Source organism: Bos grunniens, chromosome 17, assembly GCF_055505025.1.
Source record: "Bos grunniens cultivar Pamir isolate PY7600 chromosome 17, Bosgru_T2T1.0, whole genome shotgun sequence".
Lineage (NCBI taxonomy): Eukaryota > Metazoa > Chordata > Mammalia > Artiodactyla > Bovidae > Bos > Bos grunniens.
In genome coordinates this window covers 68,749,638-68,767,744 of record NC_141181.1, presented here as the reverse complement: position 1 = coordinate 68,767,744, position 18,107 = coordinate 68,749,638, and the positions used below count along the sequence as shown (strand labels likewise).

General features: G+C 52.4%; 1 protein-coding gene across 19 annotated transcripts in view; it reads right to left on the bottom strand.

The window, feature by feature from the left end:
- The window catches only part of EMID1 (EMI domain containing 1), a 70,067-nt gene that overhangs the window by 37,383 nt on the left and 14,577 nt on the right, over positions 1-18,107 (bottom strand). For 4 of the 19 annotated variants that reach the window (XR_015144719.1, XM_086348547.1, XM_086348546.1 and 1 more), the window contains exon 1: positions 2,610-2,835. The exons of 2 other annotated variants lie outside the window; for them this stretch is intronic. Coding sequence is in view for 14 of the 17 variants with exons in the window: in XM_086348547.1 (XP_086204673.1) it covers positions 2,610-2,710 (101 nt within the window). In the remaining 3 variants the exon portion in view is untranslated. Of the gene's footprint in view, positions 1-2,609; positions 2,838-18,107 lie in introns of those variants that run through there. 13 more of the 19 variants (XR_015144722.1, XM_086348554.1, XM_086348553.1 and 10 more) reach the window with 6 other exon arrangements.

Genomic DNA, 18,107 nt, shown 5'->3' with positions numbered 1-18,107 from the left:
CCGTACAGGGTCGACCCCCACCCCAAGCCTTGACTTTGAGATCGTGACTGTCAGGCTCTACATTTTACAGAGGGGAAACTGAGGCCCCGAGAGAAGTCACCTACCCAGGTCACCCCTATGGGTGCAGCATTGGGATCTGAGCTCCCCGGGGAGAGGATGGGGAAGAAAGTTCTCCACTCTCCTTGACTCTGGGATTTGCCCAGAGGAAGCCAGTACTCTGCAAGAGAGGAGGATGGGCCAGGACGCCGGTGATGGCATCAACTCCAGAGCCACAGTGCTGAGACACAGACGGGTCATTACAGGCTGGAAGGGTCCTCGGAGGGGCGGAAGACCCCCCAGCAGGGACTGCGGGGGCGGACAGGGGCAAGACGAGCACAGGCAGCTCTGCACAGCCCCAGGCACCCTGGTTCCGGGGGTCTCGAAGTCTTGCCACATTCTTGGGCCTGGGGGCGGCCCCTTGGATGCTGTCCCGGGCCTCCCCCTCCCCAGGCACAAAGCCTCTTTTCTGCCTCTGGTCCCTCGGCTGCCAAGGGGCGCCTGGGGCGCGGGGCTGGAGGGAGGGGTGATGGGCGCGACATCCCCATGCCATCTCCAGCAAGGCCCAGCGAGGTTGGGCTGGGGCCACAAGGGGAGGTCCTGGCAGCCCAGAACCACAGATTCCTCTAGCGAGGGTCCCCCCCCCCACTTAACGTTGGTGTTGCAGGTTGGGACCCTCCTCAGAACCTGCGTGAGCAGGGGATGAGGGGAGGGGAGAGGGGAAGAGGGAGGAAACTGAGAGGGGAACTAAGCCCTGGAGCCACGAAGAGACCTGCCCAAGGTCACACGCTGAGTGGGTGACAGAGCGGGAAGGAGACCTTGCTGTGTCTGAGGCTGGAGCCCCTGATTGCTGGCCATGACCTGCAAACCCTTCCCGGCTCCCCAAGCTGACACCCGTGCTCCCTCTTCCAGAGAGCTGCCGTGGTGAAGAGAACACTGGATCTGGGAACTGACTGACTTAGATTGAGGTGCTGTTTCTTCTCTTGGCCTCAGTCTTTCCATCTATAGAATGGGAGCAACAGCATTGCCTACAGGGCTTTTGTGATGCTCAGGCCACTCTGAGCCTTCAATGACCGGGTGACAGCCCCACAGCCACAGTCCTGCTCCCACACGGGGAGCCCTGCGGGGAAAGGAGCCCAGGCTGGGAGGCAGTGCACTGGCCGAAGGGCAGTGCAGGCCTTACGCCCTTCTCAACCGTCATCCTGAGCTTGACACTGGGTATTCCCAGGTCAGAGTCTTGGTCATTCTGGCACCTGGGACCCTGGGGGTTCACGTCCTTGCCCTCAGCAGGTCATATCCCCTCTCTGAGCCTCAGCTTTGTCTTCTATGAATGAGGACCATACAAATGTGTGCCTTCCTGGCAGTCGGAAAGGTTCTGGAGGGGGACAGGTGCAGGTGAAATGCCAGCCCAGGTCAGCATGCGCGGTGGTGGCTGTGACAGCGGCCAGCATCAGTCCCCGTCTCAGACAACTGCACCTCTGGCCTCTGACATCACAGCCACCTCTGCCCTCCAGCCCTGCCTGCGTCACCTGCTCTTGCTAGCCCAGTGGGTACACGCTGGCCCCTGACCACTGGGAAAGCGGAATTTCTGAAAAGAATTAAAGAATTGAGGCCATAGGGGGTGGGGGCCCGGCAGGCCTTTGAATGGGATGAAAAGGCCCGGAGAGGCCTGGCTACTCTGTATTGTTTGCCTCAGACAACAGCAGTGGCTGGCCCTTGAGAGGGGACCGCAGCGGGGGCAGGGGCTACAGTCAGGACCAGGGCCTGGGCAGGTTCAAACAGTGTCACCAAGGCCAGAAAGACACAGATTTGAATCCCGGTTCTTCTGTCAGTGCTCAGAGAGCCTAGATTTTGTCAATTCTCCAGGGCCTCGATTTGCTCATCTGCTAAATGGGGACAAGTCTTCCCTAACTCATTCAATCCTTAACACTGCATGTAAAGGGCCCCCTGGCTGGTACTAGGGGATGCTCCATAAACACCACCAGATAGAATGTTCCCTGCTCTTGAGTGACGGGCAGGAAGACAGAGCACTCCCACAGCACTCAGTCTAAAATGCCAGGTCCCTGGGGGCCGACACTGACCCTAGGTCTGTGAAACTCCACCCGTCTTCTTCCTTCGAGGGAAATAAATAGCTGGGATACTAAAAAAAGCCAGGAGCAGAGTAAAGGGGGGAGGGTCCCCCAAGTGTCAGCTAGAGGGTGATCTGGGCTTTTCCTACGTGCAGGGAGGGGGCCCTGCGGAGGGGACGAGGAATCTTGGGGTTTCCTCCGTCGTGTCCCTTCCCCCTCCCCTGGGGTCCGGAGTTGAAGTGGTGGGGGCTGGAGAACGCTGTCGGGGGCTGCTGGCTCTGGATACGTGAAGCAGAGGACCCCCGCACGGCCCGGAGCTCCTGCCAGCTAATGAGGCCCACGGTCCCTGCCCCCACCGGAGCTGGCAGTGAGGTGGGGAACCGGGTCCCTTTCCCAATCCTGGGCTTGCACGGAGGTTGGGGGCGGGGGTGCCCCGAGTCCTGATCCCCAACCCCGGGCTGGCAGGACACTGAGGTGGTGCAGGGTGTGGGGGTCAGCCCTTACCTGCGCGCAGAGAACGGAGCTCCCCCGACGCTCCACGCGGCGCTCCCTCCTGGGAGCAGGAGCCCGAGGCAGAGCAGCGCCCAGGCCCGCGGGCCGCCCATGCTGCGCCCGGAGCCCTCCGCGCGCGGCCCCTCGCAATCGCCCCCAGCCTGGCGTGCCCGCTCGCCCGCCCGCCCGCGCCGCCAGCCGCCCCGGACGCGCGGATCCCGGTTCCCAGCGCAGCGGCGGGAGGGCGGGCGGGAGGCGGGCGCGGGGCGGGGGCGCGCGTTCCCGGCCTCGCCCGGCCCCTCCGCGCGGCCCCCCGCCCCTTGCGCCGCCGCTGCCAACCCGGAAGGAGCCCCAGGGGGCCGGGCGACCCCGCCAGGAAGCCCGCCAGGTGCCCACCTGAGCCTGGTGCCCTGCGCTGCTTGTCCCTTTTGGGGGCGGGGTGCCAGTTCCTAGGTGCCCAACCACGTGTTGCAAACTGAGGCCGAGCCACGGTCTCTGACGCAGCCAGGACCCAAAACCACCAAGCCTGGGCTAATGATGCCAGGGGCCTCATCCCCTCTGGATATTTTTGAGGGATCCAGTCATCGAGGCAAGAGGGGCGGTCCACTTATGCAACAAAAGCTGCCCAAGCGGTGCGCTCCACTGTGTGGGGGGGCACCTCACCTGCGCTTCTCGTTCTTTCTCAGTTTAATCTTAAGACCACTGTGGGTGAGGTGGGCACAGTCATCCCTATTTTAGAGAGAAAAAGAGGAAGGCCCAGGCACTTGTAGCCCCCCCTGGGAGAAGAAGACCTGGGCTGACCCTATAAGTCAGTGTCCACTTTTATTGCTGTTTTACAGATGGAGAAACAGGCCAAGAGGAGATGTTATCTACCCAAAGCACTCCATGAGTGGTCAGATCCAGGCCTCCTGACTTCAGAGGGGGTGTCATCTCTTTAGCACAATCAAGGAAGAGTGCAGACAGCATTTGGTCGGGGCCTGGGTCTCCCCATCTGTGATACTGGAAGGACAGGCTTAGGGTGGAGTTACTTCATCTGGGGTGTATGGATGGGCTTCTGGGCAGAGGGCTGTGAATTCCTCCAAAGTGTATGCCAGGGTGGTATGTGTATATGACACATGTGTGTGCAAGCGTGGTGGGGTGTGTGAAATGTGTGATGTCTGTGTGCATGTGTGTGATGTATGTGTCTGTGACAGGAGTGTGTGTTTATGTGGAGGGGCCATAGCTTTCATCAGAGGGCACCTAGAACCTTCCCAAACTCCAGAATAGTCTCTGACCTCCCGGCTTCTGCCGGGACCGACAGGTTCAACCTCTGGTCAGGGAACTAGATCCCACATGCCTCAACGAAGAGTTCACATGCCACAAGTAAAGATCTTGCCTGCCTCAACAAAGATCGAAGATCTGGTGCAGCCAAATAAATACATATATATATATATATATTTTGAAAGCCGAACACCCCAGATAGCACTTTGAAGGGCACACAGCTCATTAGGAAGGGAAAGTACTGGGCAGTGGCTTCTGTCCTGGGAGGGACCCGGGAGGACCACCGAGTGAGGAGCACCGCCACACCTGTTCGCAATGCGTCTGAGATGCTCCGTGATGAACACATGGGCTCAATCGTTCAGTCATGTCCTAATCTTGGCAACCCCATGGACTGTAGCCTGCCATGCTCCTCTGTCCATGGAATTCTCTAGGCAAGAATACTGGAGCAGGTTGCTATTTCCTACTCCAGAGGGAGAAATATCAATAACTTCAGATAACGTAGATGACACCACCCCAGTGGCAGAAAGTGAAGAGGAACTAAAGAGCCTCTTAATGAAGGTAAAAGAAGACAGTGAAAAAAAACCTGGTTTAAAACTCAACATTAAAAAAACTAAGATCATGGGATCCGGTGCCATCATTTCATGGCAAATAGATGGGGAAACGATAGAAACGGTGATGGATTTTACTTTCTTGGGCTCCAAAATCACTGCAGATGGTGACTGCAGCCATGGAATTAAAAGACACTTGCTCCTTGGAAGATAAGCTATGAAAAACCTAGACAGCCCATTAAAAAGCATAGACATCACTTTGAGAAAAAGGTCCATACACTTAAAGTTAAAGGTTTTTCCAGTAACTATGTACAGATGTGAGAGTTGGACCATAAAGAAGGCTGAGCACCAAATAATTGATGCTTTCAAACTGTGGTGCTGGAGAAGACTCTTGGCAGTCCCTTGGACAGCAAGGAGATCAAACCAGTCAATCCTAAAGGAAATCAACCCTGAATATTCAATGGAAGGACTGATACTGAAACTGAAGCTCCAATACTTTGGCCACCTGATGCAAAGAACCGACTCATTGGAAAAGACCTTGATGCTGGGAAAGACTGAAGGCAGGAGGAGAAGGGGACGACAGAGCATGAGATGGTTGGATGGCATCATTGATTCAATGGACATCTCCTCCAGAAGAGAGTGAAGGACAGGGAAACCTGGTGTGCTTTGTGGGGTCACAAAGAGTCGGACACAGCTAAACAACAAAAAAACAACTCCAGGGGCTCTTCCCAACTCAGATCAAACTCAAGTCTTCTGCATTGGCAGACGGGTTCTTTACCACTGAGCCACGAGGGAAGCCCAGATGGACTGCATACATGTTCCTTTATCACCAAACTTGTGGGAGCTCTGAGCCACTGTGGAATTTCTCCAGCAGTGGATACTCTAAGGAAAAGCTGTTATCAACATTGTGACATCAGAGGCTGGGGGCCCTTGGTCCAGGGTATTTATTTGAAACTATAGCCTGGAGAATCCCAGGGACGGGGGAGCCTGGTGGGCTGCTGTCTATGGGGTCGCACAGAGTCGGACACGACTGAAGCGACTTAGCAGCAGCAGCAGCAGCATAGCTATGACTTAAAACTCAACATTCAGAAAACTAAGATCATGACATCTGGTCCCATCATTTCATGGCAAATAGATGGGGAAACAGTGGAAACAGTGACAGACTTTATTTTTTTGGGCTCCAAAATCACTGCAGATGGTGATTGCAGCCATGAAATTAAAAGATGCTTGCTACTTGGAAGAAAAGCTATGACCAACATAGACAGCATATTAAAAAGCAGAGACATTACTTTGCCAACAAAGGTCCGTCTAGTCAAGGCTATGGTTTTTCCAGTAGTCATGTATGTGAGAGTTGGATTATAAAGAAAGCTGAGCGCCGAAGAATGGATGCTTCTGAACTGTGGTGTTGGAGAAGACTCTTGAGAGTCGCTTGGATTGCAAGGAGACCCAACCAGTCAATTCTAAAGGAAATCAGTCCTGAATATTCATTGGAAGGACTGATGCTGAAGCTGAAACTCCAATACTTTGGCCACCTGATGAAGAGAACCGAATCACTTGAAAAGACCCTGATGCTGGGAAAGACTGAAGGCAGGAGGAGAAGGGGACAACAGAGGATGAGATGGTTGGATGGCATCACTGACTCGATGGACATGAATTTGAGTAAGCTCTGGGAGTTGGTGATGGACAGGGAGGCCTGGTGTGCTGCAGTTCATAGGGTTGCAAAGAGTCAGACATGAGTGAGTGACTGAACTGAGGGCTTCCCTGGTGAAACAGTGGCTAAGACTTCATGCTCCCAGTGCAGGGGACCCGGGTCTGATACCTGGTTGGGGAACTAGAGCCCGGATGTTGCAGCTAGAAGATCTTGTGTGCCTCAAATAAGACCCCATGCAGCCAAATAAATAAATGAAAATACATATTTTTTTAAAAACCCAGAGTTCCCTGGTGGCACAGTGAATAAGAATCTGCCTGCCAATTCAGGCCACACAGGTTCAGTCCCTGCTCTGGGAAGATTCCACGTGCCGCAGAGCAACCAAGCCCGTGCACCACAGCTACGAGAGTCCGTGCTCTAGAGCTCATGTACCGCAACCATGGAGCCCGTGCGCTGCAACTACTGAAGCCCGAGAACATAGAGCCCGTGCTCCTTGACAAGAGAAGCCACCGCAATGAGAAGCCGGAGCCACAACTAGAGAAAGCCCGCACAAAGCAACGAAAGACCCAGCGCAGCCAAAAAAATAACCTCTACAGCTAGAGCCCGTGGCAGTGCAGTCCAGCAGTTAATGCAGGCTCAGTGCCCCTTTGGCCCAGACGTCAGTGAGCAACCACTTGGTACTGTGTGACCTGGGACAAGTCACCTCTCCTCTCTGAGCCTCATTTCCTTACCTGGAAAAACAAGGCAGGTTTTTTTTTCTTTACATGTTCCTACATATTTGTAGATCATTGTAAGTGTTGGCTTTGCTTTCTCTTTAAGATAGCATGAGCATTTCTTCATGCCCTTAAATGTCCTTCTGAGATGTAGTGTTTTTATATTATTAGTTATGCTGTATTTTCTACTCTTTGTTGTGTAGATCTTAGTTCACCAACCAGGGGTTGAATCCATGCCTCCTGCATTGAGAGTGCACAGTCTTAACAACTAGACTGCTAGGGAAGTCCCAGAGCGAGGCAGTTAAGGACATGGAAGCAACCTAAGTGGTCCTCAACAGGTGAGGGGATAACGAAAATGTGGTATATATATACACCTATATATACCGTGATATCTCATTGTATATGCAATGGAATGTTACTCAGCCGTAAAAAGAACGACGTATTGCCATTTGCAGCAACATGGATGGACCTGGAGATCATCTAAGTGAAGTAAGTCAGAGAGAAAGTCAAATACCATATGATACCACTTATATGTAGAACCTTAAAAATGATACAAATGAACTTATTTCCAAAACAGAAATAGAATCAGACATAGAAAACAAACTTGCAGTTACCAAAGGGGAAAGGTGCGGGAAGGATAAATTAGGTATTTGGGATTAACAGATACACACTACTTTATATAAAATAGATAAACAAGGGGAACTATATTTACTATCTTGTAATAACCTATCATAGAAAATGATACGAAAAACTGAACGTGTATATATATAAATGAGTCACTTTGCTGTGTACCAGAAACTAACACAACAGTGTAAATCAACCCTGCTTCAATTAAACAAACAAAAGACAAGGCAGTTTTTAAGCTTTGGGTCTCTGGGCAGTGGTCCTGGGGCAGAGTATGAGGCGCCCTTTCGAGCACACCCTCCTGGTGCACATCAGTCTAGTTTCTGGTCCTCTTTGCTCCCTGAGCAGGAAGGGCAGGAAATGCTGCGGGGACCTGGGTTTGGTCATTTGAGGTTTCAGCGTTTGCTGAGATGGGGAGGAGAGGGGCCTCCTCCCCGGGGGCCTGATCTTCTCGCTGCCAAGACTCGACCACAAACCGCCAGTAACGACAGCAGCTTCCGGTCTGGTCGGAGCACTGACTGTGCGCCAGGTGCTGCGCTAAGCATTTTACTTTCGTTGTCGTCTGCCCTCTTCCCCCACACCTGGGAGGCCGCCAGATTATCCCCAGGTGTGGGGCTCAAGGCTGGTGAGTGATGGAGGCCGGCCTGGGTGCTTACCCACCAGGCCACACTGCCACCCTCTGGTCCAGCCCTGCATGGGGGGCTTCTTTGGGTGAAAAGAGAGATCAGCGCAGATTTAGACTCCCATCGGGAGCTGAGGAGGTGAGAGGCAGCACACACGCACACACAAGTGTGTGGGCCACATGGGGACATGGACTCAGACACTGCCCGCCCCCACCCCAACCCCGAAGCAGGCCACGGGGTCTGGAAAACATAGCCCTGCTGGTGTGGATTCACTGACACATCCAGCAGCCTAGTCCAAACAGGAAATGCTGTTCTCCTAACAGCAAACAAACCTGGGTCACAGCCTTCCTTCCCGTTATCTCCCCCTGGGGCCTGTGCTAAGGGCCTCTCCTCTCCGCCTATGTCCCAAAGGCAGCCTCCCGGCTGGGGGTGCCTGTAAGATCAGCCCTGTCCACACACCAGCCCAGGTGCCCCTGGTGATCTGCAGCCATATCCTGCCCATTCTATAGGGGCAGGAGCAGCCCAAGAGGGCTGGGGTACCCAAGTCCATGGCAGCAGCCCCCAGGGGCCCAGGCAGCACCAGAGGTCTGCAGAACCTCTGCCTAGACAAAGGGCAGGGCCAGAGGGCCGGCCTTCCAGGTTAGGGAACAATGCCTGCGTCCTTTGCCTTTGATTTGGAGGCCCGGGGCTGCGGCCCCTCGCTGGGCCAGGGCGGGGATGCTGGGGGACCCGAGGGCCTGTAGCTGCCCAGCCAAGTTAGTTATGCTCCATGGAGCTGCCCTTCTCACCCAGTTCTTTCCTTCCTCATGGGGCTGGGACTGGGGCTGGAAGGGAATGGTAGCAGGAAGGAAGCTGTCAGAAAATCATAAATCAGGGGCCCAAGAGGGCCTTCCTGCCCTCCTCGGAAATCCTAGGAGGAGAGGCTGGCACCTCTGGGGTTGTGGGGAGGATGACAGAGTGGCCGGCAGGGCACCTATGTTTGGAGTTAGGAGACATGGATGTGTGCGTGATCCACAGTGAGACCCTTCTCTCCAGGTCTCGGTGTTCCCATCTGGAAGGCAGAGGAGGGAGGGATACAAGGCTTGGGGACTTTCCTGTGGCTGTGCTGTGTTGGCCGTGAAGAACTAGACAAATAAATGGCTGCTTCTTAATAACATTTGTCCCAATTGCCTTCCTCTGGTTTCCCCCCCAAATCCCCTCCTTTCTGCCCCCTGCTTATGCCCTTCCTCCCTTCTCTGGGGGTCCCTTTGCTCTGCTTCTCTCTCCACACCTCCCCTCTTGCAAAAACAAACTAGTAAAGTCTTCTTAAGGCAGCATCCCCCTAGCTGGAGGGGACGGGGCAGGTAGAATAGGAAAAAAAAAAAAAAAAAAATTATTGGCTCATTTATACTAGAGTGTTAATGACTGATATGTTGAACGTTGTTAAATGTTGGGGCCCATTTAACAGGCATTCTTCCTCATTTAAACTCTAAATCACTGGTAGTGGAATTTGTCTGCTAGTAAGGGGGATGCTTGGTCACCAACGGTCTAGGAAAAAGATATGCCAGGTGAAAAGGCCTTCTGTGTGGGGAAAGCATCCATCTCCCCATCCCCTGCTGGATGCATCTGGAGTGGCAGCCACGAGTCCCTGCAGATTAGTTGGATCTGGCAAGTGCAAAGGACAGGTGAGAGAAGCCACTCAGAGCAGAGACCCCGGAGCTGCCTGCCAGCCCCACCAGCCCCAGGAGGTGCCTGCCCGGCCAGCAGCATGTGGGCCTGCCCCACCTGACACCCACAGGATGAATGGGTTCCACTCTGAGGAGGAAGAGGAGAAGGAAAGAGAAAGAGCCAGCGAGAGGCAGAGGCATTTGGAAAGACAGAGAGATCGACAAAGAGGCAGACGCAGAGAGAAGTTCTCCTGGGGAAAAGGACCCCAGGTTGTTGGTCTCAGCTCCTCTGGGGGCCGAGCAGAGGGGGTGGGACCAGGGTGCCAGCTCAGCGCCATCCTATGCACCCACAGGCTCTGCCTTGCTCAGAGCCGCACCCTGCAGCCCTGAGAGTCAGGAGCTGGGCCTTCTTCCATCTGCTGCCCATGTCTGGCCCTGGCCGCCCAGTGAGCTCTGGTTTGCCTGTGCTGCTGATGTAAGTTGTGCCATGGCAGCCCCGTCAGGCAGATGGAGCCGCTGGCCCGAGAATAAATGGATTTCTAGCCTGCAGCTTGGCCTGGGAAGTCATAAATGGATGGACAGCATATGAGTGTGTGCAGCCCTGGAGTACCTGGACTCCAGGCTCTCCCTGCCTTGCCCTCCGGTCCAGCCCTCTGGGGCCAAGCCTGGATCTTCTCCACCTGCCCGCTCTTCGGCTCTTGTCCCTTCCCACCTTTCCACTCCCCATGGGATGTGGCCTCGCATGTGCCTCCTCGCTGACCCTTCCAGTCCTTCGGAACCTTCCCTAAGGCGAATGGAGGCATTTCTCCATGGGGGGAACCTGCAGTGTCTCTGCTGCCCTGAGGCAAGAATGGAATGTGGCCTGGCCTGCTCACCTTCCCACTGCCCCAGACCCTGAGATACCAATGCGAGTCTCCATTTTCCCAGACAACCCTCTGCTCTACAGTTGGACTATGGGGCTTTCCCTTTGCATCCCTTCTGCCTGCCAATGCCCATACCCCTTCTGTCTCAGCTCAGACATGACTCCCTCCCTGCCTCCAGGAAGGTGTCCCACACACCAACTCTAAGTCTTGTGTCCACTGGGCTTCCCCACTCACAGAATTTTATGTAAGAGCCACCTGTTGATTTGTCTGGTTCCCTTGATGGGTCATAGATAGTTGCTGGCCCCTTTCTGTAATCTTCCTAACAGTACTAGGAAAGCTACATACCCCAGAAGCCATAAAGGATGCATTGAGTACTTAAAATTTTCTGCATAGAGAAAGAATAATATGATTAACTGTGGGAAAAAATGGCAACCTATCAGAAAAAAGACAACTAATTTCCTCCATATATAAAGAGCTTTTACAAATCAGTAACATCAATGACCCAATAGAGGAACAAACAAAAGTTATGAACAGACAACTCGGAATGACAAGGCATTCAACTTCACTCAAAAGAGAAAAATTGGACATGAAAACCACAGGGAGATAGCACCTTCCAAAACTGATGGCTAAGATTTTTGATAAAATGCTTTGGCAAGTCTGTGGGGGAAAATGTCACTTCATATATTCCATCTTTGGAGCACAGTTGGTAATATGTAATAAAAGATAAAACTTGTATTACCTTGACCTGGTAATTCCACAATGAGGCAATTTCTTACATGTACATTTGCAAAGAACAGAAGGAAATGAACTGCAGCACTATATGTAGTATCAAAAAACTGGAAACAACCGAAATACCATTGCAGATTAGTACACTAAGGCACACCCGTCAGAGGAACGCTGCGAAGTCAATGGGGTATGGGAAATGTGGCATTGCCACATAGTGGAATATTAGCCATCACAAGGAACACAGCATGGATACACACTACAGAGCCTTGACAACATTATACTGAGTGAAAGAAGCCAGACACCAAAGGCTACATTCTGTATTTATATGAAATGAACAGGCAAGTCCCGAGAGACAAGAAAGTAGTGATTGCCAGGGACTGGGGACTGGGGACTGGGACTCGGGAGTGACTGCTAATGGGTCTGGGCTTTCTTTTTAGGGAGATGAAAATGTTCTAAAATTAGTGGCGATGATTGCACAACTCTGAATATACTAGAAATCACTCAATTGTTCATACTAAAGAATGGGTTTTGTGGCATGGGAATTATATATACCAATACATATTCCTAAAGATGAGGCTTATATATACATTTACCTATATAAAGATGGGGTAGATAGTGGAACTTCTAAGATCAGTTAAGTGAAAAGAGTAACGGCAGCTTTGTGTAAAGGATGCTGGCGTGTGTGGGGAATTGCACAAATACCCCCCATAAGTACTCAGGTTACACATTCACTTTCTCTAGAAGAATTCACCAGAAACTGCTAGCTGGCTGCCTTTGGGAAGATGGAATGAGGGACCGAAGGTGTGAGTTTTTACTGTGAATCCTTTTGCATGGTTCAAAGAAAAAATTAATGCCAGAAAGTATACATACTATAGTCACCCTTTGCCCTAAGAATTAAGTACGTGTGTGTGTGTGTGCACATATGAACTGGCAGCTCTTAGATTCCCAGCCCAGAAGCTGGAGGGCGCCTGCAGCCTGGGAGGGCCCCTGAGTGCTGGGGTGAGGTTTCAAGACAGACCTCCACCTCTGGGCAGGCTGAGGCTCCACAGGGCTGGATTGGGAACTGGGCCTCTGAACCAGCTGGACCCTGGGAGGCGGCCCCTCCCTGCCCTCCCGGGAAGGACCCCGAGCCCCTGTCCTCACCAGGCCTGGCCCGGGGCTTCCAGTCACTCATGACGCACCTGAGGGGAGGCTGTTTGGGGAGGTGGGCTCCCTGGCCAGAGGGAAGTCCTGGCAGAGAGCTGGGGCAGCCCCCATGTCGGCACTGAACCATGAGAAACTGAAGTGGGCTGTGTTCTTCCCTGATCCCAGGGAGGGAAGAAGAGGAAGACAGGGGGAGGGAAGACAGAGACAGAGAAGAGCAGGATGAGAGAGCGCGGATGTTAGAGACAGAAACTGAGCCCAGGCGTCAGCAGGGAGGAGCTCGGCCTGATGAGGACAGCAGGGCTGCCACGCGGCAGACAGAGATGTGGAGAGAGCAGAGAGACTGTGGGAGGACAGGGCGGTGGCAAGGGGCAGGTGGCGGGCAGAGCGCGGGGGCGGCAAGGGCCTGCCCCCTCCTGAGCCAGCCCTGGGCCTTTATCTCTGTGCCTGTAGACGGCACACATTATCATAGCCGCCCATGCAGAGGTATGTTGCCCAGGACAGGGAGGCCAGGAGGCTGATAAGCTGCATAGCTAGAGACAACAGAATGCCACTCAGCATCTGGCTTTGGAGCCCTGGAGCAGATGGTCAGGACAGTCCAGGCCCAGACTTGACCCTGGGACCCCGCACTGTGCCCAGCTCCCTCCAATGGGGACCTGTTGGCCCATCTGGGCTGCTTCTGTCCTGCCATGGTGGGACGTTCCCAGGAGCAGAGCGGACCTGTCTGGACTCCAGCCTGCTGTCAGGAAGGGGCTGACACTGTAGCCCCAGCTTGGGCAGCAGGATGACGTCTCAATCCTGCCTGTATCTTCCTCACTCTGTGGCCCTGGCCAAGCTGCTTCCCCTCTCTGAGCCTCAGTGTGCTTGCCTGGAAAGTGGGGATAGCAGCACTTGTCTCAGGGTAGGCTGCTTAACTGTGCGAGCTAAGTCGCTTCAGTCGTGTACGACTCTTTGCTACCTGCCAGGCTCCTCTGTCCATGGCATTTCCCAAGCAAGAATACTGGAGTGGATTTCCTTCTCCAGGGGATCTTGCCAAACCAGGGATCCAACCCATGTCTCTTATGTCACCTACACTGACAGGTGGGTTCTTTACCACTGAGCCATAGGCTTAAGAGGAGCATTCAAATTCAAAAGTGGAGCTCCTTACGCAGGGCTGCCACATTCTGCTCAGGAAAAAGTACCCACGTGAATCTGAGGCATAGGGTGTGCAGTTTGCAGAATGAGACATCTGGGCATCAGGGTAAACCTGACAGATGGAAGAGCCAGTCTTCCCCAAAGAGAATATTGGGGGAGAATCGGATTTTCTAAAGGTCCCTCGTTATGGCATGCTTCTGTTGGCCAATCTCTCCAGCTAAAGCAAGGAAAATCCCTGTTGAAATTCAGAATTTTTCTCTATGTATTTACTCAAGACTAGACCCAATAGTTTAATTACTGTCATCGTGGCTGGCTTTCTTAGCTGGCCCAGGGAACCAACTGGTTCTTCTAGTTTCAGTTGTACTCTGCCTGCAATTAGGACGCTCTGCCACTAGGTGGCGTCTTGGGTTTGCACCTGCAGTGAAGTGAGGTTTTTTTTTTTGTTTGTTTGTTTGTTTGTTCTGGGGGGTTTTTTGGTCTCTCTGATCCACTCCACTCCAAGAAGCTGCCTTTCCTAAAGACAGGAATACAGAGACAGTCTCTAGACTGATGGAAAAGAGTGCTGTTATCACTTAACAATGCCTGCCCTGGATGAAGGAATAGAAAACAGGGACTTCTGTGCCCGCAGCCCTCTAGACTGTGCCTCTGAGTATGTGTTTCTATTTAATGATACTTTTTTAGACTAAATGGGAATCTGTGAAACACTTGAATGTAAATATTAGGATTACTAATCACTGTTTAAGAAGGGATGTTTGTACAAATAATTTTTGTAATAAAGAACGTAGAGTTTGGGGAAACATTTGCAGCAAAATATTAAAAAAAAAAAAAGCAAACATGATGGTTCAGCCTTTCTTTCTGGACAGTTAAGAATTTCCATTTTTTTTCCCCACAGTCATTTCTGTTTTCCACTGTGCCTCGAGGCATGTGGGATCTTAGTTCCCTGACCAGGGATGGACCCTATGCCCCATGCAGCAGAAGCATGGAGTCTTGACCACTGGATCACCAGGGAAATCTCTCACCACAGTCCTTTGAAAGAGAGACACCTCGAATGCCTTTTCTTACCCACTCCTTCCAAAGCGCTCACAGGCAACTCTCATTCCTGGAGTTGAGATGTTCACAGCTTCCCTCAGGTCTGTGGCTATCAGCTCACTCGCTCTCTGTCTCAGTGAGCCTGTTCTTGGAAGAAACCATAAAAGAACAGGAAAGGCCCTTTTGGCTGCACTCTCCTTAAGAATTGCTGGGTTTTATGAAATCATTCTTTTTCATCAGTAATCCCTCAAAGCCTTCTTAGACTCTTTTTAGTGGTAAAACATTATGATAATATAATATCATTAAAGTTTTTTTTTTAAGAAAATAAATTATTTGTAATCCATCCACCTTGATGTAGTGATTCCCCAGATCTTTGTTTGGGGTTTGGGCTTTCCTTCTTTTTAGTGCTTTTTTTTTTTTTTTTGCCAAATAAAGAGAACTTCCAGTCCCATTGAAAATCTTTTCCCCACCTCCAGACAGCTGAAAATCCTCCTTCTTTCTTAGCTTAACTCTTGACTGCTTGTCCTTTGAAGTTAAATCTGGTTTATTTCTAATCTGTGCTGAATTGTTCTGTATGGATAGTCACACAGGAGATCAGAGGAAGCTGAATGCAAAGGCCAGGAGTTGTCACAGTTTCCACGTACACGGCCACCCGTTCGGGATCCATATAAGTAAAAAGAGCAAAGGGATGTTTGAAGGGTTGGACACCAGATATCTTTGTTCGTGGGGATTATGGGTGTGCCTGTATTTTCTTGTTTCTAACTAGTTGGCTTGGTGGTCTCTCATGTTTTGCGCTTGTAACTTAAAATATAAATTATTTTTGAAACTAATTGGTTATTCTTGGTTGCACTGGGTCTTCATTGCTGCGCACAGACTTCACTTGGTTGTGGTGAGCAGGGGCTACTCTTCGACGCGGTGCACAGGCTTCTCAGGGCGGGGGCTTCTCTTGTGAAGCACAGGCTCTAGGCACACGGGCTTCAGGAGTTGCAGCACATGGGCTCCACAGTTGCAAATCGAGGGCTCCTGAGCACAGGCTCAGTAGTTGTGGCTCATGGGCTTAGTCGCCCTGAGGCATGTGGAATCTTCCCGGACAAGGGATTGAACCCGTGTCGTCTGCATTGGAGGGAAGATTCTCAACCACTTGGCCCCCCAGGGAAGTCTTCTGCAGATATAATTAAATTAATGACTTTGAGATGAGATCATCCTGGATTACCCAGATGGGCCCTAAATCCAAGGACAAATGTCCTGATAAAGGACACTGGAGGAGAGACAGAAAGAAGGCGCTGTGAAGACAGAGGCAGAGCTTCACGAGGGATGCAGTCACCAGCCGAGGAGCTCCTGGAGCCCCCGGGAGCTGCTTGAGGCAGGGGAGGACCCCCCTCTAGATGCTTCAGAGGGAGCCCTGCTGACATCCTGACTTCCTCCTCCAGAAGTGTAACAGGATACACTTCTGCAGCTTTAAGCCAAGTTTGTGCTCATTTGTTACGTCAGCCCCAGGACACTGGTACAGGAGGGCAAGTGGGGATGGAGAGAAGTCACCAGATCTGGAGATTTTTGCGTGCTAAGTCACTTCAGCCACGTCTGACTCTTTGCGACCCCATGGACTGTAGCCCGCCAGGCTCCTCTGTCCATGGGATTCTGCAGACAAGAATACTGGAATGGGTTGCCATGCTCTCCTCCAGAGGATCTTCCCAACCCAGGGACCAAACCCCTATCTCTTACAGTCTCCTATATTGGCAGGTGGGTTCTTTACCACTAGCACCACCTGGGAAGGAGATATTTAGGAGGTAGAAAAAACCTTCCCCACACACCTCCTCTCCTGTCCGAATTCCCAGGCATTGCCTTTTACTCCAACTGTGATGATTTGAGTCTCATTCCTTCCACTGAGGGCTGCAAAATGGGTGACAGTCATCTTTAGAGGGTGCCTGGCACACGGCGAGCACTTAGTATGGGGCGACAACGGTTATAAATTCATAAAATCTTAAAGAGTATGCAAAATGTCCTTTCACTTTGCAAATATACCCAACCCTCAGAACCTTCCCCGCTGGCCTCAGGGAGGCCAAAGGCAGTAACTGTCGTGGGACAGAGCTGTCGTGGGTTAGATGGTGTCCTTCTAAAACATGCTGAAATCCTAACCTTTGGGATGTGATGTTATTTAGAAAGAGAGTCTTTGAAGATGCTCAAGTTGGGCATCCCCAGTGACTCAGTGGTAGAGAATATGTCTGCAATGCAGGAGACGCGGGTTCGATTCCTGGGTCAGGAAGATCCCCTGGAGGAGGACACAGCAACCCACTCCAGTATTCTTGCCTGGAGAATCCCATGGACAGAGAAGCCTAGTGGGCTGCGGTCCGTAGGATCGCAAAGAGTCAAACATGACTGCAGTGAATGAGCATGCAAGTTAAGGTGAGGTCATTGAGGTGGACCCTCATCCAACATGGCTGTGTCCTTATGAAAGGGGAAATCTGGACACATGGACAGATGGAGGGAAAATGGTGTGAAGACAGGGAGAGGGCCACCACTGATACGAGGAGTGCCCGACGCCACCAGAAGGTACAGAGAGCGGTGGTATAGATGCCCCTTCAGGCCCCTGAAGGCACTTGCAGAGCCCTCAACCTCAGACTCCCGCCTCCTGAGCTGCGAGGCCAGAAGTGTGCTGTTCACGCCTCCTGTTTGTGGTACTTGGTTACTGCAGCCCCAGGACTCTATACAGGTAGGGATGGGCATCATGGTCTGGGGAAACTGGTCATTCCAGGGCCTGGGGGGGGGCCTTGGGCCGTTCCAAAACCCTGTCCCCCCAACGGTCACTGTCCAGGCCTGCGGCCGGGCCGGGCTACTTCTCTCCCCGCCGGCCCCCCGGCCCCACCAGCAGAAGTGCACAGGCACTTCCAGGGCTGGGCTGCACTTGGAAGCCCTGGCAGGGGGTTTCCAATTTGTCCCCTTCCCGGTCAGCAGGGACCCATCATCTGGAGGGCCTGTCGGCCGCCCCTGGCAGGGGAATCGGGACTGCGCTGTGGCAAGTGGTCAGGGAGGGGTGGCTCCCTTTATGGCCAGGGACCCTGGCAGGAGACAGCAGGTCCTGCAGTAGGCCCCTGGGCCAAGCCTGGCCCTGTGCTTACTTGCTGGGTGACCTCAAGCCACTCATATCACCCCGCTCATCTTGGTTTCCTTAGCTACTAAATGAGGGGCAGAAGTAGAAATTACCTCCAAATACGGCTGCCAGGATTCGGTGGGAGAATGGGAATACCAGGATGCTTGATGAAGGAAAATTTTAGATACTTTTTTAACTTAAAAAAAATCAGGGTGGATTTCCCTTGTGGCGCAGCAGATAAGAATTTGCCTGCCAATGGGATCGACACAGGTTCGATCCCTGGTCCGGGAAGATTCCACATGCCTCAGAGCAACTAAGCCTGTAAGCCACAACTACAGAAGCCCTCTTGCTCAAGGGCCCTCAAGTCACAACTGCTGAAGGCCTCGAGCCTAGAGACTGTGCCCCACAACAAGAGACACCCCACACCACAACAAAGAAGAGCCCCTGCTCGCCACAGCTAGAGAA